The sequence below is a fragment of the Montipora foliosa genome, chromosome 3 (genome assembly GCF_036669935.1).
Source record: "Montipora foliosa isolate CH-2021 chromosome 3, ASM3666993v2, whole genome shotgun sequence".
Lineage (NCBI taxonomy): Eukaryota > Metazoa > Cnidaria > Anthozoa > Scleractinia > Acroporidae > Montipora > Montipora foliosa.
The window spans coordinates 62,078,628-62,093,840 of NC_090871.1; the positions used below are offsets into that span (position 1 = coordinate 62,078,628).

A 15,213-nucleotide genomic window follows, 5' to 3' on the forward strand; every position below is an offset into this window, starting at 1 on the left:
TTTCAAGTCTTTTCGCTAAAAACGGGCAGTCAAATTTCGTACTCGTTCTTGTCCTCGTCCTAGAATCTAAAGGTCCCCATTGACAAAGAGACCCTGGCAACAAGGTTGATGTTTTCCGTGAACAAACTCGTATGTTGATGAAACAAAATGTCAACAGAAAAATAAAATTCCCTTATAGCAACGTTCAAGAGGAAATTGCAATGTAAACTCGACGCAAAAAATCGAAGTTGGATTTCAGGGAAACATTTTATTATTGACTTCGGCTTCTTATCTCTTGCAAACAACACGTATTGGCAGTCAACAATGACCTAAATGACTCATAAAATGTACCCTTGCAGAAACATCAGCCTGGTCCGGGTTGCTCGAAGCATTGTTAGCGCTAACCAGCGTTAAATACCATGGAAACCAAAAGGTTTTAATTAGCAATTATTTTATGAGTGCGCGTTGGATATGAGATGGTAAATAGCCAACGAGGCGCGTAGTGCCGAGTTGGCTATAACCAGTCTCACATCGTACAAGCGCGAATGGAATAATTGTTTTATTAAATTCCTTTAACTCCAAAAATTTGGAAGTGCGAAATACGAGCGAAAAAAGCGAGCTAACGCTAACCAGGCTTCGAGCAACCGGCTCCTGGACGTTTGAACCGCACCGCTTACAAGATATCTTTATCTGTGAGGATATTCCTCCCGCAGAATTACATACTATATCATTATCTACATCCTTTTGCATTTAAATAAATATTTTCCTGCTGTTCATGACCTAAATCCACTAAATAAAGTATAAACACACAATTCAAACGAACCATGCACAACAAAAAGAAGCTCACAATTTAAATATTTTTTTCTTTGTAGGAAACTCATTCGGATAAAGCCTCGCCAAAGAAAGAGCAGGTGATCTAAACTAATCATTTGCTGTGAAGAAAATGTCCCTTAATCAAAAAAAATATTTATAAAGTCAGTTCCGAGTTTCAAAAAACCAGTGCATAGGTCGGGATAAAAACAAGCATATAATTGTCTTTTTTGTTATGGTAAATAGCTGCAAGATTTGTATTAGAAATATTTTGTTGTTTTTTTTAATATATTCTTGCTTTTTTTTACGTTTTTGAAACTCTGAACTCGCTTATATAGACCCTATGCAAAAATGGCTGCCTTTAAATTATTCTCTCGTTCATATTCAAAATAGCCCAACTAACCTCGTTCAGGATAACAAATTCTTTAGAATTTTTGTCTCAAAAAGGAAGTTAGCGGGGCTATTTCGAAAATGAACAAAAAAATAATTTAAAGCCAGCCATTTTCGCATAGGGTCTATTGAAGAGGCCGAAAAATGAGCAGGTACATAACACAGGTCGCAGGTCACAAGTCAAAGGTAAGTGTTTTACCAATACAGAAAGAATCCTAAACATTCATTAATGTTAACCTTAGGCCTAACTATAAAAACTCTTGTTTAGGCCTAATTAGGCTTAAGGTTAGCTTTAATAAAATGTTTAGGATTCTATCTGTGTAAAAGAATGACCTGTGTTTTGTTCCTGCCGCCGAAAAAGCTACGACAAGACACATCCACGTCGCGTACACCCTATAGGGACCAACTACTTCACACACGCTAAGGCCTGGGAATAGTCATTACCAGACTTCTTCGCGTTATTAAAGAGAGTTTAGCCCAAGGAAAAAACTCGCCTTTTTAAACGTTTCAACATGCTTGAAAAGCCGGTTGAAAAATATCACCCGTTCAGTTTTCCCAAAAGAACAAGAAACCAATATTAAAACAAAACCGGTTGACCCCAATGGAGGGCGCCTTTTTTTTCAGTCCACACACAAACTGTCCTTTTAAAACCAAACCGTTATCAATGCAAACGCTTATATCATAAAGAACCTTTCTACACTAGAATAGGCTAACACGAAAATGTGTGTTAAGCACGGGAGAAACCATTCCTTGCTTTCTTTACTGTTGTGAGTTTGCTCGTAGTTAATAGAGGGGAATGGTTATGAAACCCGACAAATTTCTTTGTTGTAGGTTTTTGCTCTCTGTTTTGGCCTTGACCGTGCGCAAATCACAATAGCTGTTTACTCCATACTGAGGAACTAACCAATAGAAACGTGTTGGTTACGTAATTCATGCATAGTGTATGAGCGCAAAACAAAAGATTGTGCACGGTCGTGGACTTTCCAACCTAAATCTTGGCATCTTTGTTTGCTCCTTTGATGTTTGCCGAGCTTCAAAATCAGTCCCCTCTATTAACTATGGTTTGCTATGGTCGATCTTTTGCTCGGCTTAGTTTTCACAGTCTGAGCGTAATTTAAGCGGATTAAGCTTTTATGCCTGCTGCCTGCCCACACTGACTTGAACGGATGGGTTGGTCACCTTGAATGTCAATTGACAGTCCAAAGATAATCGAGTATGTGCACGACGGAGGACCGAAACAAAAGAATGATATTCCTTTGGGGAATAAATGTTATTCTTATGCAAATATCTTTAATTATTTTGGTCCTCCAACATGGCCGCCGTGCACATACTCTACAGAGACGGTGCCTACTATTGTTATTGCGCATACGATTTGCGCATCTCGAGATACTCGGATTTCCTATCGGTGATGCTTACTAATACAGGGATATTTTTGCGCGGTTTAAAACTATACGGAGAAAAGAGATCTTAGTAAGTGTCCTTGGCATCCAAAAAGAAAATTGGGGGTAACCATGCATTTTTGAGAGATAATTAAGCTTCAATTTGAGAAAGAACGCACATTGCTTTGTATTTTAAAGCTTTTTACAAATGTTCTTCATCAATTGTCTTTGAAAAATGCGCGGTTACCCCCAATTTTCTTTTTGGATTTCAGTAGCACTTGTAAAGATCTACATTCCCTGCATAATCACACACCGGGAGAAAAATATCTTTAATTAGTAGGCACCGTCCTTAAGCAACGACAAAGGCGACGGCAACAAGAACGTCACAAATGTGCATATTTAGTGGGCAAAAACAATAGCTTTGCACGCTCTGCACGTGCGTTTCCACTCTTGTCCATTTCTTTGCCGTCGTTAGCAAAACAACAACGTGAAATAGCCAAATTTGAGGTGTTATCGAGAACGTCAGCACTTGAAAATAAATTTTAATTTTCTCCCCTAAATTAAGTGCCTTTCAGACGAGTGTCATTCTTGAGGAACTAACACAGCCTTGCCATATTAAAAAGGTTGACATAGTTACGAAGTAATTACAATAACGCGAATTTATATTTTGAGATGACGTTCTCGTTGCCGTCGCCGTTGTCGATGCTTAAAGCTCCCTAATGTGGAGCTTTAAGTACGAGACGTTTTTGAAATGCGGACGGACACCGGAAGTGAGCTGTCTTCCCTTTTAACTTGTCTTCACACAACTACATTTATATTGCTAGGTATCTGTTCTCCATTAAAGAGACGCTACTGTCCTGGCATGCAGAAGGTTCACTTCCGTCTGCCATCTGCGTGCTTGAGCTCACTAATAACAATCATAAAAAATAAATAATAACAATAAAATAAACAAATGCCTAATCTTTAATGCGCAGCAAGATTTACGTGGCTTCAACTTTCTTTTGATCTGAAACAGAAAATTGATTCGAGGTGTTAGTTCCAAGAAGTAACAAAACAATTTATAGTGGTTCTATGATAAAAAAATCAACCCTTTTTTTTTCTTTGGATTTCAAAACTATGTTTACTAAACACTAAGTGGCCCAAGTTTTAATTTTAAAGACACGCTCAAATTTTAAGCTATTGAGTTAATGATTTCACTTCTCCCTAGATCCAACCCTCTGAGGTCCAATCGGTCAGTTTTGAACGTGAGTAATGGAGCTATCTTGCCCGCTCGGGATTTCTCGCTTGGTCCCGCAAGATCAAAGATCATTTTTTGGTGTTTTAAGTCATATAATAAATCCTTTATTGACCAAGCTTGTTCGGTCAAGATGCCTGGATATTGGCCTGGTTCTTTTTTTGCGTGTTTATGGCCCTCGACTTGGTCTTGGTCCATAAACACGCAAAAAAAGAACTTGGTCTAATATCCAGCCATCTTGACCTCACGCTTTGTCAATTACCCATATGTACAAATAACTAACTGTACAATATCGTGGAATATTTGTACTCGTTTCGTGCGTTTTTGGTACAATAACTAATACAGTTGGAAAATAGAGATCGAATATGCAGCTACGGAGGATATTGAGAGACACGTTCTGTATGATAAATGACACCAAGTGTCCCGTTACCGGCCCCTCTACCTGTAGCTGCAAGATCACTTGGTTCCGGAAATGTCACTAAGGTGAAGTCTACACCCAGGAAAGTTTGATCTGCGACGGAATGCGGCGCATCAGTTTTCGGTATTATCTATCTTTAGGCCGGCTACTGCGATATTCGTTATTTACCATTTAAAGTAGAAACCGGTTGGTACTAGGTTTGTTCAAATGGTAAGCAAAAAACTCCCGAATGGGAAATTTAGTTGCGATAGGCGTGTACCATTTGCAAAACTCGTTCACGTTTACCGAGAGAGTCTGGAGGGAGGCAAAATCATGGAGGAATGAAAATGGTAAACACGTTTCCGTTTGGAAATTCCGTTTGGGAATTTTGGACTACCTTTCGAGAAATCCCGTTTTCTCCGGAAACTTCCGTTTGGGAAGACCAAAATAGGCTTACCATTTACATTCCAACCGAAATTTCCGGAGTTTTTTGGTAAATGGTAAACAACCATTGTGTTCCTTGGGCGATCCATGATTTTGCATAAAGCACGAGCAATCCCTCGTGAGACTATTTGGTTGCCGACCAATCAGAGGCGATGTGGTCAATGATCAGGCCCAATCTCATTGGCCATAATGTGGCGGGACCCGTATTCTAAATTTACATGATACAGCAAGCGGATAGACCAAGGTCAATGAGAAATCAAATATCCTGTGTTTCATTTTACCGACCTGTTTGAAGCCAACTGAATGAATCTGGCCTCTTGACGCTTGCAAAGCCGCTGTTCCCGCCTCCTCTGTGAAGAGCGCCTTCGTTCGCGGTAGCTCCTGAAACTGTTCTGTATAATGGCTGCGGCTCGGCGGCTTTTCTTGAACCTTTCGTGTTCGCGATAAGTACGGTACTGGCTTTGAATGATAAGGGCTGCGCGTGTCATCTTCTTGAATGCAATGTACTGTTTGTTATTCATTGGTACAAGAAAGACATGTCAGTGTGTTGTTCATATAGCGCTTTGGGTTCTTTGAATTGATACCTTTTAAGCTGCATTCATAACTTTCCATACCAGAGTTCTGAGTAGCTCCAATTAACAAATCGAAAGTGGTTCAGCCTTGTCTGTACTCTCATCGACAACGATATTCGTCATCACAGTGGTCAAAAGGTTGTGGACTCACGAGGCGCAGCCGAGTGCGTCCACAACAAATTTTGACCACTGCGATGACGAATATCGTTGTCGATAAGAGTACAGACAACGCTGAACCACTTTCGATTTGTTTTTTATCACAATGTTCAACGCCAAAGAGAGTTTTTATTTCAGAGCGTGACCAAAATCATGACTCAAAGAAAGAGCAAGCGTTGTCTATAACTTCCTCGCAATATGATTGGTTTATTTCCCAAAATGGGCGTTTCTGATTGGCTATTACATTGCGTGACAAAATGACGCGAGCACGACGCGTACAGCGTTGTCTAGACTCTCATCGACAACGGCAAATTAGCCAATCAGATTGCGAGATTACAAGCAATTGTGGTAAAATTTTCATTAGGAAGTTTCAGAAACGACGATGGCTCCCCCATCGACAACGGCACAAAACAATAACTTAAGGCAGCTTACGAAAGGACGAAGGCGATGACGCCAACGAGAACGTCGTCTAAAAATATCATTTCCCGTTATGGTAATAACTTCGTTATAACCCCAAGTCTTTCGGAATGGAAAGTGTGTATCAACATTGCAGGAATAAAATTGGCATGAATTTTTTGAGGAGAAAATTTAAAATGTCCCCTCATGTTCTCACGTCCTCAACACAACCCGAAATAGGGAGCTTTAGCAACGATAACGGCGACGGCAACGAATACAAATTTGCATATTTAGTAGGCAAAAACAATAGCTTTGCACGCTCTGCACGTGCATTTTTCATTTTTGTCCATTTCTTTGCCGTCGTCTCCAAAACAACAACGTGAAACTGCCAAATTTTAGGCTTTGTGGACAACGCCAGCACTTGGAGATAAATTCATTTTCTCCCCTAAATTAAGCGCCGCTCATAACGGTTTAATTCTTGAGGGACTACTACACCTTGTCATATTAAAAAGCTTGGAATAGTCTCGAAGTGATCATTGCAATAACGCGAATTTATGTTTTTAGATGACGTTCTCTTTGCCGTTCCCCGTCGTCGTCGCTAAAGAGCTCCCTAAATGGCTCAATTTATACTAGAGACGGATAATCCGTCTGGACGAACTTGGGCAAGAATTTTTTAGTTCGTCTGATAATCCGTCCGTGTATAAATACGGGCAACAGACAGATTATCCGTCAAGACGAACTATCTGTTTAGTTCGTCTTGGCAGACGAACTAAGGTGGATAATCCTTCAGGACGGATAATCCGTCTGTGTGTATAAATGCACCGACAGACGAACTTAGATGCCGGAATGAACACCTCGTTACAGAAAGCCAGCGGTCTCTAAGCAGTAGGATACAAAATGTGTTCGCATAAACGAAGTAGCTGAACAAAGGCAACAGAACAAAGATGCATAATCCGTCTAGTATAAACGGGACGAACTATAAGACGAACTAATACTGTGCTTTACAGTTCGTCCCGTATTTATACTGGACGGATTAAACGACCAGACGGATAATTCGTCCAGACGGATTATCCGTCTCTAGTATAAATTGGGCCATTCACGTCGTTGTCAGGACGAGGACGGCAAAGAAATGTACCAAAATGAAAAATGCACGTGCAGGGCGTGCAGAGCTTTTGTTTTTGCTCATTAAACCCATTGTTTTGTGGCGTTCTCGCAGCCGTCGTCGTCGTCCTTGCGTACGTTTTCTGTTATAAGTTAAAGGCGCTGTTACGGTCAACACTAATTTCCATCCCTCAAACTGACATTGGACATTTCGTAACAATTGCACGATGCAATATCCCATGTTAATATTGACAAGCTTACCGCTTTAAAAAGAATGAAAACAGGTAGAATTATAGCTTTAGTTCAACAAGAAATACCGTTTCTAAGCTATGCCGCGCTGGTCTAAAAACCCCGTTGAAAACGGTTAACTTTCAATTGTTTTTCTGGGCACTAATATTTCAATACTCTAAAAAACTCGTTTCCGGTAGGTTGCCTCGTTAGTCTAGTGGATATCGGAAACTGCAACGTGAAGCCATCGATCCGGGTTCAACTCTTTGCATCTTCTCAGCTTGTTTAAAATATGTTTCGTTGAAGTAGATTTGAAGTCTAAAGTAGACTGTACGTCGTATAAGTTGAATAAAAAGGGAACTGTCAGTTTGAGGGATGGAAAGAAGTGATCACCCGCTGTTACACTGTACAATTTTTCGTGCTACTTGTCTCGCAACGCCATTTCTATAAACGTTCTCGCATTACGAAACCAGTTGTTTTACGGGTGTTACACTAAGCAACGTCAACGTTTCATGCAACTTGTCCCGTTTCGATGATCACATGAGGTTAAAGAAGCATTTTCATTTGCTGGGGCTGCAAACCGTTACCACACAAGTTGCAGGACAGATGTTACACTGCACAATGCTTAAAAAAATCCGTTGCAACCGTTGCGGAAAGTAGAAATCAATTCTACTTTCCGCAACGGTTTCTGCAACTGTCTGGCTTAATGGTTCGGTACTGCATTCCATCAACAGAGCACGAGTCAAGATGCCATCACGGAGCACATGGTTTGGCGATGAACCAGTCATTTTTGGTGAAAACGAGAAAACAAGAGTACGTGTGAAGCTATTCCTTTTTTCCGAAAAAATTCCAGGGGCAAGAAATGTTCCATTTGTTGTCCCACCGGAACGACCGGTTTTCTCATTCAAAAGGAACGCGCTCAACGTGTCGTTAAAAGTTGTCCCGTGTAACAATTCGTGTAACATCACTTTAAAATAGGGAAAAATCGTGCTGCACGTGCGTCACGCGTTTTAGCACATATTTCGTGCGGTACTCTGCGTAACAACGACGTGAAATCACCAAATTAGAAGTTTTGACGACAAAGTGAGCAAACAAATGCAAACGCCGGTTTCATTCTCTATTTTTACTCTGAAAGCGCTCCCACCAATTCATGTTCAGGATTCTTCGCCAGCATTGTATGAAGTGAACGTGATGGCCAATGTAAAGCTGTATTTTGAGATGATGTTATAGTCGACGTCGCCGTTGTAGATCTTAAGGTGACTTGAACCAGTTTCACTACTTTTACAAGACCATCTTGTTAGGAGGGTTCAACTACCATACTGTATCGCGTAACAGCAATGTTATGGTACCATATGAAACACCATTATTGCTTAACAAAATGCACTATCGTGACGTAATAGGTTACCATGGTAAAATTAAAGCTCTCCAAAAACACCCTACTTGCTTATATCTCAAATATGAACTAGGTGACCCCCATTTTTTCTTGTGGAATAGTAATTAACAACTTTCGAAAAAAATCAAGGTAGCTCCAAATAGGCCATTTCCGAGTTCACGTCTGCCTCCTCTTCAAGGCGAGTCTAAGTGCGAAGTTTTTCTTATGAAATTAGTTTTCATTCATATGTAAAGTAGAACTAATTAACATCACAAAAACTTTGCACTTAGATTCGCCTTCAAGAGGAGGCAGACATGAACTCGGAAATGACCTATTGGCCACCATGAATTTTTTAAAACTTTGCCGATAGTTCTATTTAACTTTGCCTCTTGTTCTCCATAGAGAAGAAGTGCATTTTTCCAAACTTTGGCCACGTAGCATTTATAGGGAGCTTACGCAAGGACAACGGCGCCGCCAACAAGAACATCGTCTAAATTTAACCAGGAGCCCATCTGGAGCGTGTAACTTTCATACAGCGTCTGTGAAACGGCGTTTTCAAAAATAGGTTTATTTTTAGACTAGCCCTTCCCGCGAATTAGGTCAAAAAACAAAGGCAGTTCCGGTTCGGTGACCATAAGACGTCAGCTAAATTTCTTGTAATTGGTCATCGGGCTCCTGTGGGAGTCTCATTAGCGGGAAATTCAATCTAAAAATAACCTTACTTGTGAAAACGCCGTTGCACAAAAATAGGTAAGTTGCACGCTCCGGGTGATGGGCTCCTGATTTAACACATTATTTCCCGTTATTGTCCTAATTTCGTTGTAGGGAAGGTAGCTGTTTACAAATATTGCTTTTGTTATTCAAATGTGCTAAACCAGAGGGAACAAAAGATCCTCTGTTTCGACAGCCAATGAGGCGTTCGTTGGCACATTAATAGGGAGCTTTAGCAACGACAATGGCGACGTCAACTAAAACGTCACAAATTTGCATATTTAGTAGCCAAAGACAATAGCTTTGCACGCTCTGCACGTGCGGTTTTTATTTTTGTCCATTTCTTTGCCGTCGTCAGCAAAACAACAACGTGAAATGACCAAATTTAAGGTTTTATGAAGTACGTAAGGATTTGAAGATAAATTTTCATTTTCTCCCCTAAATAAAGCGCCGCTCATAACATTTTCATTCCTGAGGGACTTCCATACCTTTCTCACATTAAAAAACTTGGAATAGTCGTGAAGTGATTACAATAATGAGAATTTATGTTTTGAGATGACGTTCTCGTTTCCGTTCCCGTCGTCGTTGCTAAAGCTCTCTAATAGGGACTTTACGATATACGACGGCGAAGTCAACGAAAACATCACCTCAAAATATAACTTTGCACTATCGTAAGTTTCTCGCGGTTAGGACATCTCGTTCGCGTCGCACAATGTGGGCGAAGTATCCTAAAAAATAAATGGTACGAGCGGTTTCAGCGTAAAAATAGAGAATTATAGATTCTCATTTGTGCGCTCGCGTTGTTGTCAAAACTTCCAATTTCGTGATTTCACGTCGTTGTTGTGCAGAGGACCGCACGATTATGTGCTAAAATGCGTGCGCACGTGCAGCACGATTATTTTTCCTCTTTTAACCAATGATATTGTTGTTTCGTGGTGTTCTCGTTGACTACCGCGTCGTGGACCGTAAAGTTCCCAATGACAATTGGTGACGTCAACGACATCTTCCCTAGAACCCCAAGTTATTCGGAATGGAAATTCTGTATCAACATTGCAGGAAAAAATTGGCATGAAGGGTGTGGTTGTTTGGGAAGAAAATTTTTAAAATGTTTCGTCAGGTTCTCACGTCCTCTACACGACCTCAAATAGCCCACTTCCGATATATTAAAATTCAGTCCTAAACAAAAGGCATCACCTCGAGGCTCTGGGGAATAAACTCATACAAATCCTTGTATTTATTCCCCAGAGCCTCGAGATGATGCCTTTTGTTTAGGACTGAATTTTAATATATCGAAAGTGGACCATTTGGTCAAATTCACGTCGTTGTCAGGACGAGGACGGCAAAGAAATGTGCCAAAATGCAAAACGCACGTGCATCTGAGGTATTCAGAATGAAGATTATGATCAGCTTAAGAGGTGGTATATTGGTACAACACCAAATTCTCAAGACTATTCAACAAAGAAATATATGGTACTAGTTGGGAGAATGAACGTTTCGATTGTGCGAATGAAAGGGTTAAAGCAAAACCGGAGCATAAAAAAATTAAAACAACGTTTAGTGTTACAAACCTCTTTATATCTGCGGTAGTGATGTTGAATTAAGATGGCTGCCTCGATTTCTTGCTGCTGTTGATGGCGTCTCGTCTGAAATAATCAAACGAGGAGAACTTAAGAGTCACGTTCAGGTAAGTCGGAAGATGACGAGGAAGATATGGCGAAGGTCGCGACAGGAGAGAGAGAGAAAGAATATACTCAGCAGGCCTAGATAGAGCACGTAACTTAGCAGATAGGGTTCCTAGAAAATCTTCAGCTAATTATCTAGTTAGTCAGAAGGAGTGCATTATGGCGGTGGGTACAAATTTCTTATGGCAGATTTCGAGAGTATTTTAGAAGTGAGGACAGTAGAGGAATGGGTCTTTTGCAGTTTAGTGATTACATGGTACAAAAACCGCCATACTGGAACGCAAATTGCGCATTGGGACATCTAAAACAAAGCACGTTAATTTACATATGTCCCAGATGGCAATTTGCGTTCCAGTATGGCGGTTTTTGTACCATGTGATCACAAGCTGCAAAAGGCCTATTGGCGGCCGACATTCCTTTAAGTTCATTCGTCACTGGCTGCAACAGCTCTGCTGAACATTCGAAGGTACTAAAAATGTTTCAATATGCCTTGAAGATATGAATGTTTCAAAGTTGTGTCAACGGTATGAACTTTCCGTCGAGGATACTTTACTTGCGCGAGCGGCGGTAACGAAGTTTTATTCAAGTTTTTAAAAAAATGGACCAAAGATGGGCAATGGAGCGACTACTTCCGAGGAAGGGAAATTGAAAGAACCAAATTTAAAAAATCTACGTCCTCAGGGGAGGGTTCCCGGAGTGTTGTTAACTTAAAATAATTATCTCACCCCTCACCCCTCCCGACCCAACAGTATCCACCTCCCAAGGCGGCAGGAAAACGACTAAGTGACCAAGGCTTTTATGTACAAGAACAAAAACCCATTTATCACATGGCCCGTAAGGCTCCGCGCGCGCTTTCATTCAAACTATTGGGAACAACCCTGCATGAGGGCCGTACGCATTAGCTCGGACAGGGTCAGAAAAAGCCGTACGGCCCTGCTAGGAACACGTACTCCTCCGTGCGATGCGATCTTAGAGGATTTCGTCACTTTTAAACAACCAAGTTATTTACAGACAGAAAAGCAAATGCAAACAACATATTAGATAAATTTTCTGTGCAAAATTTTCTTACTTATTTTGTCCAAACTTCATATTCTGAGTGCTCGTGAATAGTGTAAAGAGCCCATATCATTAAATGCTTATTGACTGAGTTAAGGTCGGGCCGGACAGGAAAATATTTGGCCCTCGGGCATGGCTCGCTACGCTCGGTCCGTACGCCATGATCTCTAGCCAAATATTTTCCCGTCCGGCCCTCCCACTCAGTCAATAAGTACATATTACTCTCTTCCCTTTCAGGTAACAAGGGAAGTAAAGTGATCTATGTTTCAATATGAAATAAGTCATAACATTTTTTATAAAAACAACATTGGCACTGAAAGATTTTGCATAAGCATCACTTCCAGTTTCTCTTGGGACTTCCAATGGTTCCAACTGAAAATGAAAAGAATGCCTATGCAAAATTTCGAAGGGAAACCAAATTTTGAGTATTATGGTATTTTTGAAAGTGGCCTTGAGCGATTTTCAATTGAGTGTCGTAAAACCATAACCAAAGTAATCACTTTGGTCAATCAAAAAGGATGGAGGCAATCCGGTAAACCAATCAAATCTCGAAGTAATTACAGGTAGCCGACACAAAGCGCGGGAAATTGTGCACGCGCGAGCCACGATTGGTTTTGGTTTCACTTCTGATTGGTTGCAAAAGTGGCGCGAGAACTTTGAACCAATCACTGAATAAAGTAATCATAAACCAAAGCAATTCGCTAATTACTTTCGACACTCAATTGAAAAGCACTCTAATGAGCAAACTACGTTTCATCTACTCTGCTCATGCGTGATTGCTAGATGGTTTTGGCGCTTATTTGTCAATTGGCATAACTCACTCCATCCTGGAAAAATACCCACACTTTCGAAAAAAGAAGTATCCGGTGCGCTGAATGATTGATCGTCTTGTTCAACCCTCAACCACTTTATCCATATCGGAAAGTACTGTCACTGCACTAATGCGCTTGGGGAAAATAAGTTTCAATTTGCGGTCTAAGTTATTTTTGTTTACGAAAAAATCGAACTGGAAAAATACCTTCCTATCACGACAAATGCGCAAACTGTTTTTGTTAAAAAATGGCGTAGGTTTCTCGAGTAACATATTTCGATGTTATTAGTTAAGTGTTAGTTAAGAGTTTTGATCTGTAAAGTGTCTTTTAGTAATAATTTACCACGTTCGTTAAGTTTAAAATAAAATACAAATAAAGAGGCATCACCATTCGCCTTGCTCGAGGGCAAAAACTGGAACTAACTGGTCGTGGAACCTTACAATAAAGAAAATGGTCTTTTCGGAAACAATGAAACCTTGTTTACCTTGTAGTTTCTGTATGCGTTCTGAATAATCTTAGCAGCTTCATAAAGCTCCCGCTGCTCTCGATCAGTCAAAGTCAAGTCTGACAAATCTCTTTCCAGCATCTTACGAGAGCTTGAGATGAATTCTTGGAATTCAGTCGTATCCGGCCCGGCAGGGGAAGAATGGGGCGAATTTAAGAAGCCAGGAGAGCCTGGAGAGAGCGAAGATTTGGAAGAGCAAGGCGTCAGAGGGGAAGACTGGGACGAAGCTGAACTGAAGCTGCGCAGCCTCATTGTCGCGCCCCAAGTCCCGGATGTAACGAGCTCGGCGTTTTCTTGAAGAGGTGACAAATGTCCGGGCAGGCGATGACCGAGTTCTGCTTCTTGTTCGGCTTCGTTAATCATCGAGTGTATCTGAACTAACGTTTTCGCTAGAGTATTGACTGGCCTTATACTCATCTGCAGCTGCTCTGTATCTTCCTCCTCATCAACGAACATTGGAGAGCCCGCTCTTTCCGCCATTGGGGTGTCCCCATGGGCCGCCAGAAAGGGACCAGAGTTAGGAGCCAGGGATAGAGGCTGAGGGGAGCCCTCACAAGACGAGGCCTCAGGTGATGGAGAACCCTCTGAATCGTGAACCACCTCCACAAAAAAGCGCCTATAAGGGATTCAAAGTAATGCCAGCGCCAAAGAAGAACTCAGTCTCACATTTTAGGTTTACTCAAATCACTGGAACCTACAGTATAGAAAACCTGCGTTTTTTTTTCCTTACGGCTAGAAGAACAAACTCGCTTTCACCACTTCACTAATTTTACTGCGCCACCTCGAAAACTATAACATATCCGAGTCATTGGCACATTGGATGGTCATGGATTTAACTTGCACTTTGCTCTTGGCATAATTTTTCTATCTGAATTTATTGGAAAACTCATATTACGGGAAAGTGCAATACACTCTTAGCTTAACAGCTTTTTTTAAGACGACGAAAAACGAAATCTTTCCCTTGCAAACATGTGGAGGGAGACTTCACGCGCGTACTGTCAGGTACCATCATTCGTAAACTCGATTGCTGATAGAGCGAGTTTCAATCGAGTGTCTAAAACCAAAACCAAAGTAATTATATAATCTGTTCATGTTGTCCTTCAGCAGCATGATTAAAATATATATAAATGTTCTATTGAGGCCTTAAGGACGTTCGCGCTAATTGTTTGTGCGCAACGTTACTGCGCAGGTAACGCGACTGGAATATGTCACGCATTACTTCGAGCATTAGTGAAGTTGAGGTTTTAAAACCTTTGCAAAAACCGTGGACGATAAGTCTTGCACAGCGTTGGATCAGAGAAGATCATGATCAGTCAAAATTGATTTAAAATATTTATGAAAGTCAAGTAGACTACTGCACGACTGATATTCGCGAGGTTCCATCAGTCGTGCACTAGTCTACTTGACTTTCATACAAATTTTTCAAGCATCAGTTAAAATAACATGGCGACAAAAACGCCGAGGAAAAAATTCCAGGCCGGCAAAAGAATGGCACATTTATTTCCGAATCATCATGAAACTTCAAAGAGAAGTGAGCGGGAGGATGGAAAAGCTCTGGAAAAGGTAGCTGATCGAGTAGACTAGTGGCTGAAAGTTTGGAAAACTCGAGGACGAAACGTTGCGTAAATTTAATGGGGCTGTTTCTTTTTAATGTTTTTATTACCCTACGAACTTCAGTTCAAAGTGAATGCATGTTTTTAAAGTTCTTTTCCTTTACTTTCGTGAAAATTGAGCAGTATTTTCGTCCTCGTCCGCTTGACCGCTTGAATAGTGCGGACCTGTGTGGAAACAATCAGCGATTGAATTTCACAGAAAAGCACACTCCAGAGGATGAGCATGACGGCAATGGAGAGATATTATACAAAACACCAACCAAATGAAGATGACCCCTGCTTAAAACTTCGTTGCTATGCTCGAGAAAGGTTTTTTTCCCGGTAAAAACCTTTGATCTCTTCAACGATCGATCCTCTCTTGGGTTCCAGTCCTTGC

General features: G+C 40.9%; 1 protein-coding gene across 1 annotated transcript in view; it reads right to left on the minus strand.

Moving 5' to 3' along the window:
• Nucleotides 1-202: 202 nt before the first annotated feature.
• Nucleotides 203-15,213, minus strand: part of LOC137997887 (calmodulin-binding transcription activator 1-like) — a 32,814-nt gene continuing 17,803 nt past the window's right edge. Inside the window, exons 9-12 of the mRNA XM_068844207.1 lie at nucleotides 13,204-13,840; nucleotides 10,738-10,812; nucleotides 4,919-5,139; nucleotides 203-3,564 (exon numbers count right to left, since the gene is read on the minus strand). Of these exons, the coding sequence (XP_068700308.1) occupies nucleotides 3,549-3,564; nucleotides 4,919-5,139; nucleotides 10,738-10,812; nucleotides 13,204-13,840 (949 nt within the window). The 3' untranslated portion in view covers nucleotides 203-3,548. The remainder of the gene's footprint in view (nucleotides 3,565-4,918; nucleotides 5,140-10,737; nucleotides 10,813-13,203; nucleotides 13,841-15,213) is intronic.